The sequence below is a fragment of the Dysidea avara genome, chromosome 8, assembly GCF_963678975.1.
Source record: "Dysidea avara chromosome 8, odDysAvar1.4, whole genome shotgun sequence".
NCBI classification, from domain to species: Eukaryota; Metazoa; Porifera; class Demospongiae; order Dictyoceratida; family Dysideidae; genus Dysidea; species Dysidea avara.
In genome coordinates this window covers 25,749,358-25,770,394 of record NC_089279.1, presented here as the reverse complement: position 1 = coordinate 25,770,394, position 21,037 = coordinate 25,749,358, and the positions used below count along the sequence as shown (strand labels likewise).

General features: G+C 38.0%; 1 protein-coding gene across 1 annotated transcript in view; it reads right to left on the bottom strand.

Moving 5' to 3' along the window:
• Positions 1-248: 248 nt before the first annotated feature.
• LOC136264421 (ubiquitin carboxyl-terminal hydrolase CYLD-like) overlaps positions 249-21,037 on the bottom strand; it is a gene marked incomplete at its 5' end in the record, with an annotated part of 96,928 nt that continues 76,139 nt past the window's right edge. The window contains 1 exon segment of the mRNA XM_066059149.1: positions 249-591. Within this exon segment, the coding sequence (XP_065915221.1) occupies positions 395-591 (197 nt within the window).

Here is a 21,037-nt window from a genome sequence, read left to right as displayed (position 1 = left end):
GTAAACTATAATAACAGTAAGTAGGTAGAAAATTCCACTAAACAAAAAATTGTAGCAATATTTTGGTTACGTTGTACTGAAAGTACTTTGGTTTGTAAGGATAGTTTTTAGTGTAAAATTTTTGGCCAGAAAAATTCAAACCTTCATGATCCCTATAACATACAGTACTATTGTACGGTATGATACAAGGTTCAATTTTTTTTGTTTTTGGTCAACATATAATTATATGAATGCATATTTCCATTTAATCAATATTCTAATCCATTGTATAATATTACTGTTGAAGTCCACATAATCATATATCTATGCATATTATAACTAGTGTGAAAATAGTGAAAGTGGCAATAGTTACTAAGTATGTGCACAGCTCACTAAAGTGTTCAAGTTTAAGGGTTTAATACATGTCTCCATCATCACCATACATTATTCCTTCCTGATTGACATAGACATACAAATAACCATCTTTAACAAATCTTCGTACTAAAGCAGGTAGATCCTTCAATGTACACCTTGCCAAGTCTTTTTTACCATAAACCCATTCATTTAGTTCTGCTGTGCAATTGGTAACTTCTGGGAGATTGTGTATATCATCTACAATAAAAAAATGTTTTATTTCTTGTATGCTGCTAAATTACATGTAGCTATAATTATTGCACAAGTTCACATCAAAACACATAGTAATGTGTTGTGTGGCCAAGGTAGCCAGCGTGCCACACCAGTGTGTTATCAAGACACACGATAGTGTGTCGTGCGGCCCAAGAAGCCGGCGCACCACACCGTGAGTATATTAACAGGAAGAAAGAAAACGCAATTTTCACACCTATGTAGCTCTGTGATCCCTTACCTGATTGGAACCAAATTTGCCACAGACGTGTCGGCCAGTTATGGGAGTTTACATACCAAATTTGAAGAAAATCGCTCCAGCCATTTCCGAGGTATGAGCGAACAAAATTTCATTTTAATTTCTTCGTTTTTTTCTTCTACTTCATTTCACACACTTCGCAAAATCCGCCATAAAACACGAATGCGTGTTCCACTCGGACTGAAAGTTGGCACACTTGAAGGGCTCATTAAGGCGGATCTCAGTACCAACATTGGTAGGAATCCAATGAACATTCACGGAATTATGATCGATTATTCGCATAAAATAAGGTCAAAGGTCTGTCATGCCCACAGGGTAAACCCCTTGAAGGAATGAGTTGAAAATTGCAATGTAGTTGGAGTAACCATCGTAGGAGTGCCTTTGTGTGGTTTGAAAAGAATCGAGATAAAGACCATGGAGATATGACACAAAACCCAACCTGTGTCACAATTATGCAATCGATTTTTATGAATAATAAACTATTAGTTTTCACGCCTACCAGGCAAACCGCTTTGAGCAATGAGCTGAAAATCAGTGTGTAGCTGGAATAATCATCATAGAAAGTCCTTGCAGTAGAACAGAAGAATCCGATTACAAACCACTGAGTTATGATTCGAAAGCCAACTACGTGTTGCAAATGCGAGATCGAGATACTCTAATAGAACAGTCACCCTAATAGAGCATTCAGCTACGATTATAACTTACTCCATTAAAGAATTATATTACATTGCAAGTTATTTTGTAGGAAGTTCAGCTACAAACAGTTAATCTTATAGACAAATCAGCTTGAAACAAGTCACCCTGTAGAGAGATCAGCTAGAAAAAAGAATTTACCTTGTAGAGAGTTCAGCTACAAATGTAGAGAGTTCAGCTGCAGACAAATCACCCTGTAGAGAGTTCAGCTACAAAAAGATCACCCTGTAGAGAGTTCAGCTAGAAGAAGTCATCTTATAGAGGGTTCAGCTACAAAGAAACCACCATGCAGAAAGTTCAGCTGCATGCAAACAAATAATTCTGTAGAGAGTTCAGCTACAAACAAATCACCCTGTAGAGAGATCAGCTTGAAACAAGTCACTCTGTATACAGATCAGCTAGAAGAAGTTACCTTGTAGAGAATCCAGCTACAAAGAAACCATCATGTAGAGAGTTCAGCTGCAAACAAATCACCCTGTAGAGAGTTCAGCTACGAACAGATCACCCTGTAGAGAGTTCGGTTAGAAACAAGTCACCCTGTACAGAGATCAGCTGGAAGAAGTCACCTTGTAGGAATTCAGCTACAAAATAACCACCATGTGCCGAGTGCAGCTGCAAACAAATCACCTTGTAGAGAGTTCAGCTACAAAGAAACCACCATGTAGAAAGTTCAGCTGCAAGCACATCACCCTGTAGAAAGTTCATCTAGAAACAAATAACCCATCAGCTAGAAACAAGTCACCCTGTAAAAAGATCTGCTAGATGAAGTTACCTTGTAGAGAGTTCAGCTACAAAGAAACCATCATGTAGAGAGTTCAGCTGCAAATAAATCGTTCTTTAGAGAGTTCAGCTAGAAACACGTCATCCTGTAGAGAGATCAGCTAGAAGGATCACCTTGTAGAGAGTTCAGCTACAAAGAATCACCCTGCAGATAGTTCAGCTACAAACAAGTCATCCTGTAGAGAGATCAGCTAGAAGAAGTTACCTTGTAGAGAATTCAGTTACAAAGAAACCATCATGTAGAGAGATCAGCTAGAAGAAGATACTGTACCTTGTAGAAAGTTCAGCCACAAACAGATTACTCTGTAGAGAGTTCAGCTATGAATAGATCACCCTATAGAGAGTTCCGCTACAAGCAATTCACCCTGTAGAGAGTTCAGCTACAAAGAAACCATCATGTAGAGAGTTCAGCTGCAAATATATCACTCTGTAGAGAGTTCAGCTAATAAAAGATCACCCTGTAGAGAGTTCAGCTAGAAGAAGTCACCTTTTAGAGAGTTCAGCTGCAAAGAAACCACCATGTAGAGAGTTCAGCTGCAAACAAATCACCCCAGCTACAAACAAATCGCCTTGTAGAGAGACCAGCTAGAAACAAGTCACCCTCTAGACATATCAGCTAGAAGAAGTCACCTTTTAGAGAGTTCAGCTACTAAGAAACCACCATTTAGAGAGTTCAGCTGCAAACAAATCACCCTGTAGAGAATTCAGCTACAAACCAATCACCCTGTAGAGAGACCGGCTAGAAACAAGTCACCCTGTAGACAGATCAGCTAGAAGAAGTTACCTTGTAGAGAGTTCAGCTGCAAACAAATCACCCTGTAGAGAGTTCAACTACAAACAGATAACCCTGCAGAGAGTTCAGCTAGAGTCAAGTCACCCTGCAGAAAGAATCCTGTAAACAGCTCATCTACGTACAAGCAAATCACCCTGTAGAGAGTTCAGCTACATTTCAAGTCACCCAGTAGAGAGATCAACTGCAAATTATCCTGTGGGGATTAATTGACATGTAACAAATATATGCATTATACATATAATTTGTACATTTACTGATAAAATCAGAATGAGTTAAAGTATTATAAAATCTGCTTCATCTTTTTCTTTTACCTGTTGTAGAGAAAAAATATAGGTTAAAAACCCCAAAGCTGGCAATAGGCTGGCTTTGGGATGTACAAATACAAAAAGAAGTGAAATCTAATCAAAAACAGCCAAGCTGTAAAAAAAGGAGTGCGGCCCTTGAAAAGGCTATGGTGAAAAAAGATGTGAAATCCAAGGTGGCGGCCAAGAAATGGCTGTGATGGTAGGTTAATGGTAAAAATTTTAACAACGACAATTCAGGTGAATTTTGTGCCAAGACCAAGCGGCACCAAATTCACCTGAACTGTTGTTATTAAAATTTTTACCATTAACCTACCATCACAGCCATTTCTAGGCCGCCACCTTGGATTTCACATCTTTTTCACCATAGCCTTTTCAAGGGCCGCACTCCTTTTTTTACAGCTTGGCTGTTTTTTGATTAGATTTTTATTAACACAAACAACAATGACACGATTTTCATACACAGCTCCACACTTACTTATCCAAATGAGATTTGGCAATTACTTGCCAGATGGAGTAGCAAATCGCCCCAGATATACTAGGCTTTTTCTTATTTATAAACAACAAATTATACTCTGAGTACCCTGAACACATAAAGGGGGTAGAAAGTTAATTATAATATAAGCTTTGTGTAATCCGATCAATATTCACAGATTTGACAATTACTTGCCAAACATTTATAATAAGCACATGTACAATCGAGATATGTATACACTAATAACTAGGCAAGCAATGAATTTTAAAGTTGTGAAGTGCTATCTACTGTTTACTTGTTTGGTTTCTTGTTACAGGGCAAACAACCACATGCGCCAATACAACACCCGTCAATCAAAGACACACAAGAAGTCATCACCATTTTTGAACACGGTCAAGGGCCACAATATGGTTTTCTGTATGATAAACTAAGTAACTCAGAAATGAGTTGACATTTTGCAGTTATTGTACAGTAGTACTAGTGCTGGGCAGTATTGAAAAATAGCAAACGGTATACCTTCCATAAAAAAGTATCATGGTATTACTAAATATCATGGTATTAATGTACAAGCCATTGGTGTAAAAGTAACTGTCATTTACCTCAACAAAAGCACCAAATACCCGTGGTAGTGCAGTAAGCCTCAGGTACAAATTACCACAAACAAACTTGTTTACATAGTTTGGTTAGCTGGCTACATCACCACCTGCCTACAAACATTGTCACATGTCTGGTTACCTTCTAAATATGGGATGAAACAAGCCCACAGGGAGGCCATAATGTCCAGATGGTATGGTGATATTAAAAAAACAGGTAGTTTCAAAACCAGAGGTAAGTAGAATTCTAGGAAAATGGGAACAGAAAGTGGAAACGGGAACAACCATGCGGTAGAAATGCCTGATAAAGGTCAATCATGCCATATAAATGGAACATGGTTGAAGACAAAGTGTAATTGTCACTGCACTTTTTAGTGATTGATTGTTGTAGCACACCTTCAGACACAAACGTAATTTTATGGTAGGTTAGATTTTACAGCACAATGCTTCTTTGCAGGATTGTTGGATTATTCCACTAAAATGATCGAAATACTCTAATAGAGCAGTCACCTGTAGTAAAATCTCTAATAAAGCAGTCAAAAATGTTTTGTACCTATCCCACCAGAACCCACATTGATGGCCTGTGAATTGATGGACTATAGCTGTCACAGATTATGTATGTAGGCTAGCTAATAGTGCTGGGCGATATAAATTTTTTAAATGTCATATGTCACGGCAATATATTCATGATATGAATGTATGTCACTATATAAAGCCTAATGCTTAAATTGTACATTTTTTTTCAGATGAGATTTGTAAATTTGATCAATAACTACATTGTACACACATCACAACACAATTACACATGGTTACAATGTATACATTCTTTAAATAATAGTGTACAACCACATTATGAAGAAGTTTTTACATGGAACGGACATAATTTGCCTTAATCACAGAACACTAATTTTCGTAAACTAACCTGCAGAACTAATTACAGTGCTTTTGTTTCATTGTAACACTAATGTAGTGAGGGTTAATGGCTGTCAAGACATCAAAATACCTCGTAGCGTTCCCTTCCAAATATCCTCCATTCAATTTGCCATAGAAAAAGTTAGTGATTTTCAACCTTAAAATGACACACTTAAATTTCCTCTGATTTCCTTCTGCTATAGCTCATCTTAATCGCTATCTAATCAAAAACAGCCAAGCCTTTAAAAAAAGGTGCGGCCCCCAAAAAGGCCATGGTGAAAAAAGATGTGAAATCCAAGGTGGCGGCCAAGAAATGACTGTGATGGTAGGTTAATGGTTACATTTTAATAACAACAATTCAGGTGAATTTGGTGCCAAGACCAAGTGGCACAAAATTCACCTGAATTGTCGTTATTAAAATGTAACCATTAACCTACCATCACAGCCATTTCTTGTCCGCCACCTTGGATTTCACATCTTTTTTCACCATGGCCTTTTTGGGGGCCGCACCTTTTTTTACAGCTTGGCTGTTTTTTGATTAGATATCACTTCTTTTTGTATTTGTATACTGCAAAGCCGGCCTATGGCTGGCTTTGGGGCTTTTTTAACCCATGTGTTTTTTTCTTTACTACAGGAAGAAGAAAATAACTTAAAGAAGAATTTTAGTACTTCAATTATTTTTGATTTTATTAGTAATTATACAAATTATATACATATATTTATTACAGGCCCATTATGCCCCACAGGATATTTTTTTGCAGCTGATCTCTCTACTGGGTGACTTGAAATGTAGCTGAACTATATACAGGATGGTTTCTTTGCAGCTGAACTCTCTACAAGGTAACCTCTTCTAGCTGGTCTCTCTACAGGGTATTTTGTTTCTAGCTGAACTCTCTACAGGTGATTTGTTTGCAGCTAAACTCTCTACATGGTGGTGTCTTTGTAGCCGAACTCTCTACATGATGGTTTCTTTGTAGCTGAACTCTCTATAAGGTGACTTCGTCTAGCTGAACTCTCTACAAGGTGATTTTTTTGTAGCTGAACTCTCTGCAGGGTGATTTGTTTGCAGCTGAACTGTCTACATGATGATTTCTTTGTAGCTGAACTCTCTATAAGGTGACTTCGTCCAGCTGATCTCTCTACGGGGTGATTTGTTTCTGGCTGAACTCTCTACAGGTGATTTGTTTGCAGCTAAACTCTCTACATGGTGGTTTCTTTGTAGCTGAACTCCATACATGATGGTTTCTCTGTAGCTGAACTCTCTACAAGGTAACTTCTTCTCTACAGGGTGATTTGTTGTAGTTGAATTCTCTACAAGGTGGTTTGTATGAGGCTGAACTCTCTACATGGCGGTTTCTTTGTAGCTGAACTCTCTACAGAGTGATTTGTTTGCAGCTGTACACTCTACATGATGGTTTCTTTGTAACTGAACACTCTACAAGGTGACTTCTTCTAGCTGATCTTTCTACAGGGTGAATTGTTGTAGCTGAACTATCTACAAGGTAACTTCTTCTAGCTGATCTCTATAGAGGGTGATTTGTTTGTAGTTGAATTCTGTACAGGTGGTTTCTTTGTAGCTGAACTCTGTAGATGATGGTTTCTTTGTAGCTGAACTCTTTACAAGGTGACTTCTTCTAGCTGAACTCTCTACGGGGTAATTTCTTTGTAGCTGAACTCTCTATATGATGGTTTCTTTGTAACTGAACTCTCTACAAGGTAACTTCTTCTAGCTGATCTCTCTACAAGGTAATTTGTTTGTAGCTGGACGCTCTATAAGGTGATTTGTTTGTAGCTGATCTCTTTTCAGGTTGATTTGTTTTAGCTGAACTCTCTACAGGGTGATTTGTTTGTAGCTGAACTCCTTACATTGTGTGTAGTTTCTAGCTGATCTCCCTACAGGGTGATTTGTTTGTAGCTAATCTCTCTACAAGTTGATTTGTGTGTAGCTGATCTCTCCGCAGGTTGATTTGTTTGTAGCCGATCTCTCTACAGGTAATCTGTTTGTAGCTGAACTCTCTATAAGGTGATTTGTTTGTAGCTGATCTCTCTGCAGGTTGATTTGTTTTAGCTGAACTCTCTACAGGGTGATTGCTTGTAGCTGAACTCCTTACATTGTGTCTAGTTTCTAGCTGATGTCTCTACAGGGTGATTTTTTGTAGCTGAACTCTCTACAGGGTGATTTGTTTCTAGCTGATCTCTCTACAGGTAGATTTGTGTTGATTTGTTCATTGCTGATCACTCTAAAGGTTGATTTGTTGCAGCTGAACACCCTGCAAAGTGTTTTGTTTGTAGCTGATCACTCTAAAGGGTAATTTGTTTGTAGCTGAACTCTCTCCACAGTGATTTGTGTGTAGCTGAATTCTGTGTAACTGAATTCTCTAGAGAGTGACTTAATTGTAGCTGAATTCTCTACACAATGCATAACTTGTTTATAGCTGAACTTTCTTCAGTGTGACTTGTAATGTTCTGAATCTCTATAGTGATATATTTGCTTAACTCTCCACATGGTGACTGTCTTCTTGCTGAACTGTCTATAAGATTAACTGTTTGCAGCTGAACTCCCTACAGAATAACTTGTGATGTAATAAAATTCTATAATGGAATAAATAAATTAGCCGAATGCTCTATTAGGGTGACTGTTCTATTAGAGTATCTCGATCTCGCATTTGCTACAGGGAGTTGGCTTTCGAATCATAACTCAGTGGTTTGTAATCCGATTCTTCTGTACTACTGCAAGGACTTTCTATGAAGATGATTCCAGCTATACACCGATTTTCAGCTCATTACTCTAAGCGGTTTGTCTAGTAGGCGTGAAAAATAATACTTTTTTATTCATAAAAATCGATCGCGTAATTGTGACAAAGGTTGGGTTTTGTGTCATATCTCCGTGGTCTTTATCTCGATTCCTTTCAAACCACCTAAAGGCACTCTTACGATGGTTACTCCATCTACATAGCAATTTTCAACTCATTCCATGAAGCGGTTTGCCCTGTAGGCGTGACAACAAATCGATCTTGTTTTACGTGAATAATCGGTCATAACTCCTGAACCATTCATCGGATTTGTACTAAATTTGATGCTAGGATTTGCCATTGGACTCCCTTTCTGTGTGCCAAATTTCAAGGCGATCGAAGTATGCGTTTGCTTGTTATAGCAATTTTTGCAAGTGTGCGAAAAGACGAAGAAAAAAAAAAACGAAGAAAAAAAAACGAAACTTTGGCAGCTCGTATCTCGGAAATGGCTGGAGCGATTTCCTTCAAATTTGGAATGTAGACTCCCTTGGTTGGCGGGCAACTGTGTAGCAAATTTGGTTCCAATCAGATTAGTGATCACCGAGATACAAAGGTGTGAAAATGACGTTTTCGTTCTTCCTGTCAATATACTCACGGGTGTGGCGCGCCGGCTTCTTGGGCCGCACGACACACTACCGTGTGTCTTGATTCACAGCTCTTTCCAAATCTGGTTCAGAATCTGAGGTATCTATCACTTGTCGCGGGTTATTACACCTTTTATTGTATGCCCCCCAAATGCCCAATACAAAATGTACGTGGAAATTTGCTACACCCGATCAGTTTGGGCTATTGTGACGTGCTTAAATTTCCGTGAATTGGACTTCTTTTGGTATCATTGTACCCGCAAAAAGTTTCTCTACATGTATCAAATTTGGAAAGTTGCTAAACAGACTCGAGGTAGGCGGTACACTATAATTAATTTAATTTTTAATGGTTTTTCAATCAAAATGTATTGGACATGTCTGTTCCAGCTAGTATTTTTGCCATGAACAAAAGTATAGCAAATGTCCACAAATTTCTTGATATGTTTATACAGTTAAAGGATTTAAACAATAATTATTTGCTTATAAGTTTATGCAATGAATAGCTGGTATTTGTACCATCACACGTCAATCTTCTGCTTCACCAATAACTTCATCTTCGCTACCTTCATCTTCTTCATTTAATAACAGTGGTTCTTCATTTAAATTTTCAAAGAGAAAAAGCATTCTGTCAACATTCTCTGGTAGCAAGCAATTTCGTTTTTCTGTTACTGAATTTCTAGCTGCATTGGACAATCTCTCTGATGAACAGCTGGTAGCTGTACTGCAATACAACCTTCTGACAAGCTGTGAAAGGTAAGAAAATGTCACTCTTCACTGCTTCCACTATTCAAGAGGGTTATTGTTCTGTTCTTCTGCAGTATACCGTTGAACCTCTACTCGAGATTTTTCTTCTGCAGTCCTGGTTGAAGTCACCTCATTGCAGCTATTGAAGAGTTCATCAAGCAGGGCTGAAACATGGCCTTTCTTCTTGGTTAGTGGAGGGTCTTCATCTAGGTTAACAACTAAATCTACAGTTGGACGGTCAGATGCGGTCATACATTCTTCAGTCAAATCCAAGTTCTTCTTGAGTATTTAAGATGACTGCAGTCTTCTTACTTTCTGTCAAGTAGGGCTGCTCCTTAAATCTTGGGTCTAATAACAATGTCATCTTAAGCAAACTTTTAAGTGCATGTTCTTGGTATCGAGTTGATAGATCCTGAGCTATACTCTCTTTAATGCCTTTTAAAGCTGGGGAATCCTCTTCCTTTGTTTTGAGGGAATTGAGCAACAGCTGCTGTAGCACTGGACACATGCAGGAAACTGTGGCGTATTTACTGTCACTCAATAACTCAGTAGCTTTTTAAATAGGATTCAAAACACTGGCTAGTTCTTCTAAAACGGTGAATTCATTTGCTGTAAGTATCAGAGTACAATCATTTATATTTTCAATAAATACAGCACAAACCACTAGTCTTTGTTCCAATATCCTCTCAATCATGGACAATGTGCTACCCCACCTCGTTACACAGTCTTGTATTAATTTGTGTTGCTTAATTTTTAACTGCTGCTGTTTTTCTCTTAATTCATATGTCATTTTGTAAGATTGATGAAAAAAGCCAACTAATTTACGGCAATGGGCCAATGCTGTTGATACTCTCCTAACATCAAAACATTTTAAACTCCCAGCTGTAATGTGTGTCCAATACAAGGAATGGGTAGTATTTCCAAGTGGTCCACACAAGCATTCTTTATAATTTTTATTGCCTCCATTATCAGTGGTAGCAAACAATACCCTCTCCCCAATCTGCCATCTATCAAACCCTTCCTGTATCACTGTTGCTAATGATTCTGCATCATGGCCACCTGGAACTTCTATACAGTCTCTAAGCATTTCGAATTGAATTTAAAGTCCCTACTGACAAAATGACAGGTGAGTGATAGGTAGGGATGATTCTGATGTGACATTGACCAAATATCTGTTGTGATGCTAAAACTGGTTGGGTTCAATAACTGAGACTTCAGACATTTTACTTCTTGGTTATACCTGTGGGGGATTTCTGTCCTTGATAGGTGATTTCTACTAGGTACTTGAAATTGTGGCTCTAAAGTATGTAATAGTTTGTGAAACCCAATTCCCTCTACAACACTTACTGGCTGCATATCTAGAAACACAAATTCTGTGAGAGTGCAAACTGATTCCTTGTGGAGCTTACTGTTTTGAGGAAGTGGATTTGAAGTTTTTGCGTAAACTGCAAAATCGTCTTTTTCCTTGACTCGTAGAGATTTGAACTATTGCTCTCAGTATTCTGCTCACTAATCCACTGCTTCTCCTTGATTGCAGTAAATGACCCTAGATGGCGCTTTTCCAAATGATATGTTAAATTAGAAGCGTTTCCCAACTGTACTACCATACTCACAACAAATAACCTTTTTTCAATCTGCTATTGATCCATCTTCCGTTGATTTGAAACCGAAATAGGTCCATATGGTGCTTTGTCCTCGTGGGTGAGGCATGAGGCCTGGCAACACTATCTTGTAGAAAACTCACGTGTAGTGGGTGGATCACGTGCGCTTTGTTGTGATAGTAATTTCTAGCTATTGTATCATGACACAAATATTTATATCTTGATATGTCATATATCAGCTATATCACCCAGCACTAGCTAAGTAATCAACACTGAAAGTTAGCTACTCCCTTAAAACCATAAATTTAAACCATTATAGCATATAATTATAAGTTTACAAAATGATTGCAATTAAATGACAGTGCCTGTATATAGATGCGAGAAGTTGTACCTGCAACTTCAGGTACAACTTCAGGAAAAAGTCACAGGATGGGCATGTGGCAGCATGTGTAGGTGCATGGCTCCAATGAGGAGACTAAGGACTATATGAGCAGTTATGGGGACTCTTCTTGGAGCCATTTTAGCTTGACAAGCATACCAGTGCTGCATGCATTCTCCCATCATACGACTTCTTACCTGGTATATAGCAGTATAGGTGCAGTTTTCAAAGCCTATATAATAGGCACTGTCAGTAAACTAGAGTACATTTATCAGTATTAATTTAATTGAATAGCTATTCTAAAAGAATTCATGGTTTCAAAAGGGTAGCTAACTTTCAATGTTGATAAGTTAGCTAGTCTATGTACCTAATCTATGACAGCTATAGCCCATCAATTCACAGGCCATCAATGTGGGTCCCTGGTGGGATAGTTAGCAAAACATTTTTGACTGCTCTATTAATGCAGGTGTCTGCTCCATTAGAACGTTTCAAATGTTTTAAAAAAATTCAAACATTTTCACACAATGCCACAAAGAAACATTGTGCTGTAAAATTTGACCTGTCCAACCTGTATAATTGCATGATGACTTTTATCAGGTGTTTTCCGTGAGTTGCTCCCTTTCCCATTTTCCATTCCTGTTCCCCTTGAATTCTACTTACCCCAAAACCGGTATGACTTAAATATCACAGATTACTAACAATACCGGTATATCGTCCAGCTCTAGTAGGTGACATTGTAGTACAAAGTGTACAGCAGTACAAAATGTACAGCATATGTGGCATGCTCCAGCTATGGGGGTTAGAGATTTAGACATATCTTGATATTTCCTTTTAAACTTATCTACATAATTGAAACAATTACACATTATAGTTAACTGCCAATAATGTAACCAGTAAAGCGGTCAAATTACAATTGCATGGAAGAGTATAAAGAAGTGTTTTAGCATTGTTCCCAAGTAGTGGGAGGTGTCTACACCATCAGATATTCTTTGGATATACAAGTAATTTATGAAAGCTTACTGATATCGTCTCTTCAGTAATAATGATACTTGTAGGAACAGTTGCAGTGCTACTAGAAAGTAAATGATCAGATGGAGCTTGCATGAAAAGTAATCATTAAATTTCTGAGTTAGTGTTAGCAAATATGTAGAATTGTGATGCAGTGTAGATGGTATCATACAGTATGATAGTTACTGTATAGTAGGGACCACAAAAAGTGGGCGTGGCCCACGAAATATCATCACCCAAAAACCAGCCTCAATTTTCCCAGACGACAATGAGGCAGTATTCGTTAGGTAAAACTAAGCCCAAACAAACTTTCAGAACGACTCGAAATGCTTTCAACAAGTTGATACGGAATTTTAAAAATAATTTATTTAATGGAATTTCCTACTGACTGATGATCGATGTGTTCAGACAAGCGTAACTTGATAACGGCTAAAGCTATGGACTTGATTTTTTCACTGTTCGATGTCGCTTCATCCTGAGAGGTGCCTTTTGGCATACCGCAGTACGTACAATGCTTTCTTCATGGACTTACCAGTGTCCTCCTTTGTGTCCCATTCTTCTTTGCTGACAGCAAAATGTGTCGATTTGGTGATAGCACTTGATGGCTTCCATTTGAAATGGAAATTGTCCGTATTTTTCATAGTGGCTATTTTGATTGCAGAGGTGCTTTTTGAACAGTCCTTGATTCGTACTGCTGTGTAATGGGTTGAACATAGCTGACAGTGAAGCGTAACGGATACTTCACTTATCAGACAATAATTAATATGATTGGGGCACATGGCACGATTTCTTTCTTTTGGTACGCGTGGATTGTGAAGGTGCTTTACGAACAGTTCTTGATTTGATATGCTGTGCAATGGGTCAGGGCCAGAGCCTACGGTTCGGTCAATCACTTTTCAGCTACTTGATTTTAGTGAAAAGATCAAGATACTCTAATGGACCTTATCTGCAATGACACCAAAGCACGAAATGGTGGCCGATAGTGTGGGAACTTTTGTGTAGAGGATATTGAGAGAGATGGCGGTTCGCTATGTTAACGTTTACATATTGCAGCAAAAGGCAAGGTGAGGCATACATACTTAATTGCAAGACAAATGCATGTGGTTTTGTGTTGATACCAAAACTTAAGTCTGGTTTTGTCTGGTAGGACTATTTCGCATCGCCACATTACGCTAACTTACCTTTATTATCCAATAGTTCCATGTCGTGAAATTTGCAAACAAAGCTCATTTCAGTGATAACATACAACGTTCCCACACTAAACACGGCTATTTTGTCAATTATGATGTCATTGCGGATAAGGTCCATAGAGCAGTCATCAAAATATGTGACCGAATTTTGGAAAATTACCCATATGGGTGCATTTGGCACCTAAAATATTTAATGATCAAAACACAAACTTTATAGTGCAAATCTACTTGTTAATTATTTTAAGCTGTTCTCAATTCCTTACATTACAAGAAAATTCTTGAAATATTTTCAAAACTGTGTCCTGCTCTTATTACCAACCCACTAAACATGAAAATTTTAATTATTTCGTGCACGCCCATATGGGTGATTGTCACAACGAGCTCGAAAATGAACAACTTTAATAACGATTTACTGACTGAACTAATAAATTTACACATATGCACTATATTAATACTAATAGAGAAGCCCTACTAGAACAAATTCCTACAAGTACATGATACTCCTGGAGGTTGATTACCCCACAGGTAATCAAAAGAAAACCTAACCTACTACAGTAAAATTTAAAAATGAAAAAATCCTACAAAAAATGTCAAAGTTTAAATCAGTTGTGGGCTTCTTGTTACACCTCCAACGGTATCAATAGTTGAATTGGTTGACGTAATGTAACTGGCTTCTTGTCTGAGCTTAATACCCATATTTCAGCAGCTCGAACATGACCATCTCTTCCTGGTAATAGCTCTACAACTCTTGCTAGCTTCCAAAAGCACCTGGATGTATGCTCATCCTTCAGGATTACAATATCTCCAACACTTACTACTTGGTTGTCATGTGTATGTCTTGCCCTCACAGTAGCCATCTCTCTAATACTAAGTAAATAGTCTCTTTTCTACTGATGCATAAATTCAGATAACAACCTAAGCTGATACTTTGCTTTCCGGGTCAAGGACTTGCTTGTGCTTGTAACTTCAAAGTGTCTCTCACTTGGTACATTAGAGGATCGGTATCCATATATCAAATCAGATGGAGTAAGACAATGGGAAATGCCTTCAATATCATCATATATGTAAGTCAGTGGTCTCTTATTGAGGGTGGCTTCTATCTTGACTGTAACTGTCCGTAATTTCTCAAAGGTTAGGGTAGTGCGACCGATTGTTTTCCTCAAGCACCTCTTCACACTTTGCACTAACCTTTCCCAATAACCTCCCCACCATGGAGCTTTCTCTACAATAAATTCCCACTGAATCTGTTGGTTGGCTAATTGTTGGTGTACTGTCTTGGACTGTTGAATCTTTCTCACTTCAGCTGAGGCACTCTTAAACGTTTTAGCATTATCAGACATAATGGTGGAGGGCAATCCTCGTCGACTTACAAAGCGTCTAAATGTTTGTAAAAATGCTTGAGCTGACAAAGTCTCCGTTAATTCTAAATGAATTGCCCTAGTGGATGCACATGATGATGTAAATAAGCAGATGTAGCTTCTAACATGGTCTGTTTGCTCTGAATCAGTACTAAGTGATTTCACATACAGTGGCCCTGCAAATCAATCCCAGTGTTTGCAAATGGAGGTCCCTCACTAACTCTTTCTTCTGGTAAATCAGGTGGTAATGGGGCAGGATATGGCTTCTCTTCAAATTTTCTACACACAACACAATTTCGTAGAACCCTTTTGACTGCTTCTCTACCCCTCAAAATCCAATGAGTTTCTCTTACAGCTGCTAGGGTTTTGCGGATTCCATTATGGTGAACTAATTGGTGACGATTTTGTATTAGCAATGTAGTAAAGAGGTGTTTGGCTGGTAATAGAATGGGATTCTTTGACGAAACTGGCAGTGTGGATTAATCAATTCTTTCCTCACACCTAATGATCTTATCTCTGTCCATAAACAACACTAAGTGCTTGATAATGACCTTGTCTTCTCCATTATGTAACCTTTGCCACTCTGTTGAAAATGAATTAGATTGAATTGTCTGGGTCCACTTGTGATCCGCTAAACTGATGTCCGCTACAGTAATGACTGATTTCTGTACATTGAGATCTTTCTTAAGGAGAGCTATGAACTTCAGGATAATGCTTGTAACATGCAACAACTTGATTCTGGATCTAAAATTCTCAACATTCATAAATTTCTCTAAGTTTACAACTTCACTTGTATCACGCCTGGTTTGAGATGCCAATGAATGAACAATGATAGAGGAGTTTTGACAAGCTCCTTGTTGGTATCTTCTGTGTCAAAAGTGGTTGGTAAATCTGGCCAAGAACTTAGTTCATCCTTCAAAAATGCTGGTCCATGCCACCATAGTTGATTATTAACAAGATCACCCGAATTCACTGATTGAGACGGGAGGTCGGCTGGGTTACTTGTACCTGGACAGTGTCTCCAGAAATTTCTGTCGGAAATGCACCTTATTTCAACTCGATGTTGTACATACTGTTTCCAGTGTCGTTCATTCTTTATCCAGCACAATGTTGTAAAGGAATCTACCCAGTAGTATGACTGAGATATGGTGATTGCTGATTTTAAGAAAGCTTGCACAGAACTGAGTAACCTAGCCAATATTGTGGCTCCCAGGAGCTCTAAACGAGGTATCAACTGTTTCTTAATTGGAGCAACTCGAGTCTTAGGAGCAATGAGTTGTGTATTCACAGTACTCCCATCACGATAAACAGTTCTCAAGTACACTGCTGCAGCATAGGCCTTCTCTGAGGCATCACTAAAACCATATAATTCATGCCTTAAGACCTCTTAGGTAGGGTTGAAATAACATCTTGGAACCTTCACATGGCTAAGCTCTTCAAATTTATGAGTAAGACACTTCCACTTACGAAGAGCCTCCCCTTCTATGGTCTCATCCCAATCCTTCTTAAAAGAACAAAGCTTCTGAAATAAGATCTTAGCACGAATTGAAAATGGATTAAGAAGCCCTAGGGGGTCAAACACCTTAGCTGAAACCTTAAGCAATGATCTCTTAGTTGGGGGCAAGGTAGACACATACTTAATCAACTCAGAGAACTTGAAAAAGAAACAATCATTTTGTTTATCCCAATTGATCCCCAGAACCTTCACAATACTATCCTGGGTGCTGGTTGTCCCAGATGAAATTCTCTGATCTAAAGCATCATTATTGGTTGACCACTTCCTTAAGTTGAAGCCTCCAGCTTTCATAATTTCTGTAGCACCCTGATAAACATTGAAACCCTCTTCCATGTTTTGAGCCCCTCCCAAAATATCAACAATGTACAATGATTCTGACAACAATTTTGCTACGTTAGGACTCACCATCTGCTGAGAAGCTAAGTGGTGCTGCAGAACTCCATTCAAGATTGCTGGACTTGGTGTCAGCCCAAACACAAGACGACAAAATCTATATTGTGTGATTTGGGGCTTGTCACTTAGAATATCATCCCACCAGAGAAACCAAAGCATGTCTCTGTCCTCTAAAGTGATGAGTATTTGGTGAAAAGCCTTCTCAATGTCTGAAGTTATCCCAATAGGGTAACTTCTGATTTTCACAAGCACAGAAAATCAAGTTAGGCCCCTTTTCCAAACAATCATTTAACGAGTACTTGAACTGCTCAGATTTTGCTGATTCATCAAAAACTATTCGTAGTTTAGTTGTGTCCTTGTCTGCTCTGAATACACCATGATGAGGTAGGAAGTGAGCTTCTTTCTTGTCCAGGTCGCCAACGGTACTCTCTCAATGATCTGAGTTTCAACCTGTGTCTTAAATGTTTCATCATACTGGTGGAGTAACACTGGATTGTGCTTCATGCGTGATTTCAGGTGCTGTAGTCGAGACACACACAGGTTATAATTCGAAAATACCGGCTTACATGTTTTCCAAGGTAGCCCAACCTTGTACCTCTTCTGTACCCAGTCAAACTTGATATCAGGTGGGAATGGACCTTTCGCTGATGGGCCTGCAATCTCTTCATTGACTATTCCAATTGATTCTGTCTCCCAGAATTGCTTCAGACTGTTTGTCAAAAGGTCATCACTATCAAGACTTGTGACATCAGCACTTGAACCTTCAATTATTAAATCAGTGATGACATCATTGCTTCCTGTGCCCTTAAGGTTACGGGTTAGGCACTTAATAATAGGTTATTATTTTTTAATGTGCGATAGTGATGGATGATGCAATATTGGCACGAAACTTGAGCAGGTGTTAGTGAGAAGGTTGTTAATTTCAAAGTGCTGTATAGCCACTTGATAATAGCGGAAGAATCATACAAAGTGAGTGTTAATAATTTACTGCGAAAGGTAAAATTAAATCTCCCGCAAACCAGTATTTAGCGTTACTGCTTGATGTGGTTATTATTCATCAAAAATAGCAGCTGACAGCCAATTAATACTAATTCTTTGTGGCAGTGTCAATGGGTGGTTATATTATCTATGTCCTGTCGTGGAGACTGCATGAAAACTGACAAGAAGCTGGTTATTTATCGTATCTGTCAAGGATAATGGCAATTAGTACTGCTAAGGAATTTATTATTGTGTTGTAATTGTTAACAATAACAATATCAAAAACCAGTTTTTGTAAGGGATAAAATTTATTGTTAACAATAACAAAACTATAACTAAAAGATTTTTTATAGACAGCAACAATTAATAACAATAACAATATTGGTCACAGAGTTTTTGTAACATTAAGGATTTGCTTTGACAATTAGCTGGTTAAAGTCACTTCCCCTGGTAGTATTTATGATTATAGGATATATCTATGAAAAGCATGCAATTAACTAACCAGGTGCATGGAGTTAGCTACCATGCATTCTGTGAAGGTGTAAACAACACAACAAGCAGATGTACTATGGGATGGGTCAGCCAAGGCATAAATAACTTGCTACCAACCACCTATTATTAAGCTCTAAAACTAGTTGACTTAATTTGAATGATAGCAATGAGTGATCTAGCAGTAACTGGAAGACCTAAAACAAGTCCAGTGTGGGATTATTTCAGCTATGATGAAAGTGCTAAAAAGAGCAAATGTGAGGTTATAACAAATGTAGTAACTAAGACTAAGTGTGGGAAAACCTTCTCAGGAAAATTTAGCACAAACCTAAAGTTGCATTTGAAGTCATCACATAGAGAAGCCTATGATGAAGTAATTAAGAAGGAAAAGCAAAACAAAGAGAAAGAAAATGAAAAGAAGTCATGTACTAGAGCTAATGCTGCCTGTAATTTTTCAATGGAAAGTAATCAACCACAAATCACTACTTTTCTTAAGAGGCCCAAGCTGTATAACAATGAAGATCCTAAATGCAAGGCTATCACAAAAAAGTTATCTATATTTCTAGCAGCATCTAGTGCCCATATTAGCTTGGTTGAGGATCCAACTTTCTCTTCACTAATCACAGAATTAGACAGTAGGTACTCTTTTCCATCTAGGTATATGATGTCAAAGAAGATAGACGAAGTGCTTATAGATTTAAAAGGCAATATTTTGTCCCACATGTTGCAAGCTAGAAAAGTAAATTTTTGTACTGACATATGGAGCAAGAAGGGACTGACTGCTTCTTTTATTGGTGTCACTGCTCATTTCTTTGCCAGTCACAAGCGTCACAATGTCACTTTAGCAGTGAAACGCATGCCAAGCTCTCATACAGGAGAGGAAGTATTAAAGATTGTTTTGCAAATCTTCAAAGATTGGAACATTCCTGATCACAAGATTGGAAGCATAATAACTGATAATGGGAGCAACATGGTGAAGGCTTTCAAAATTCTACAGCTACAACAAAAAGAAAATATGCAAAATGAAGGTGATGATGAGGAAGATTTTGAATTGTGTGATACAGATAACATAGATGTATTGGACACTGGCAGCTTAGATGATTCTTTACCTGATCAGGAAAAAACCATCGAAGAATCACATCAACAAGACATGTATGAACAAGAAAGAGAGTTCGATGAAAATGAATTTGAACATGAAATAGCATTTGTTGGATATAGGAGGCTTAGTTGTTTTGCCCATTCATTACAACTGGTTGTCAGTAAATTTGATGAGTGTAGTGTATTTAGACACACCATTAAAAAAGCCAAGAATATAGTAAGCAAATTTAACAAATCAACAAAAGCAACTGAAAAACTGATTGCAAATGCTGGCTTAAAACTACTAGGAGATTGCCCAACTAGGTGGAGCTCTACATATCTACTGATTAATCGATTTTTAACAGTCAATGCTTCTGTTATACAAGTTCTTGATGAGCACAGCTGGGATGGTTTGCAGAACAGCGAATGGAGAGTTCTAGAAAATATTCAAGAATTGCTGCAACCCTTTGCAGAATACACAACTCTGTGTAGTGGGGAAGAATATACCACTATATCATCAGTTGTACCTATTGTACTAGAATTACAGTATCACTTGGAAGAGATGTCTACAAAGCCTGGAATGGCTACCATATCAAAAAGGTTGAACAATGAGCTGAAAAGCCGTTTTAATAAATATGTGAATCCTTCTGCAGCTGGATTTGATGTGTATTACTTAGTTGCAACATTTCTGGATCCAAAATACACACTAATTTTGAATGATCAACAGACCACAGTGGTAAAGGAACATCTTATAGTTGCATTGAAAACTGAAATATCAGAATTTACTGACACCACCCTTGAGTCAGGAAGCACAGAAACTGTGTCTGTGGTAGCAAATAGTGATGAACAACCTCCTCTAAAGAAATTTCGTCACTTATCCAGTATCATAAGCCAAAGATTACGAGAAGCACACCAGGTTGACAAAGGTATAGCTGCAACTACTGCTGAAAGTGAAATTGAGAGATTTTATGAATTGCGGTTCAACATACCAACGCCCAGTAAAAAAGGTGCTCTTACATTTTGGTTAGAGTTGGAAACTACATTACCAAATCTTTTTTGCTCAGCAGTAAACTTAATGGTAGTACCTGCATCTAGTGCTCCAATAGAACGCACCTTTTCTATAGCAGGGTACTGCTGTATTGGTAGACGCAATCGTTTAACCAACACTAATTTAGAGAGAGAAGTCCTGATCAAGGCTAATGATCAGTACATTTAATACATGTATACGTATAGAATATGTAATTTACCTTTGAATATAACAATAACAAATATTAACAATAACTAAATTGTACCCGCTGGCTTCACTGTTAACAATTAATAACTAAAACTAAAAGTATTTTGTGAAGCTCTACAATAACAACAACAATAACAAAATTTAGAACACATTACTATTACAACACTATACGGAAATACCGCGAGTCCACTACCGTGCTGTTACAATTGGACAACAGCTCAATTCGTTCGTGAGGACCTAGAAATCACTACGTTATAGCTTATTAGTGCTAAATATCACGGTGT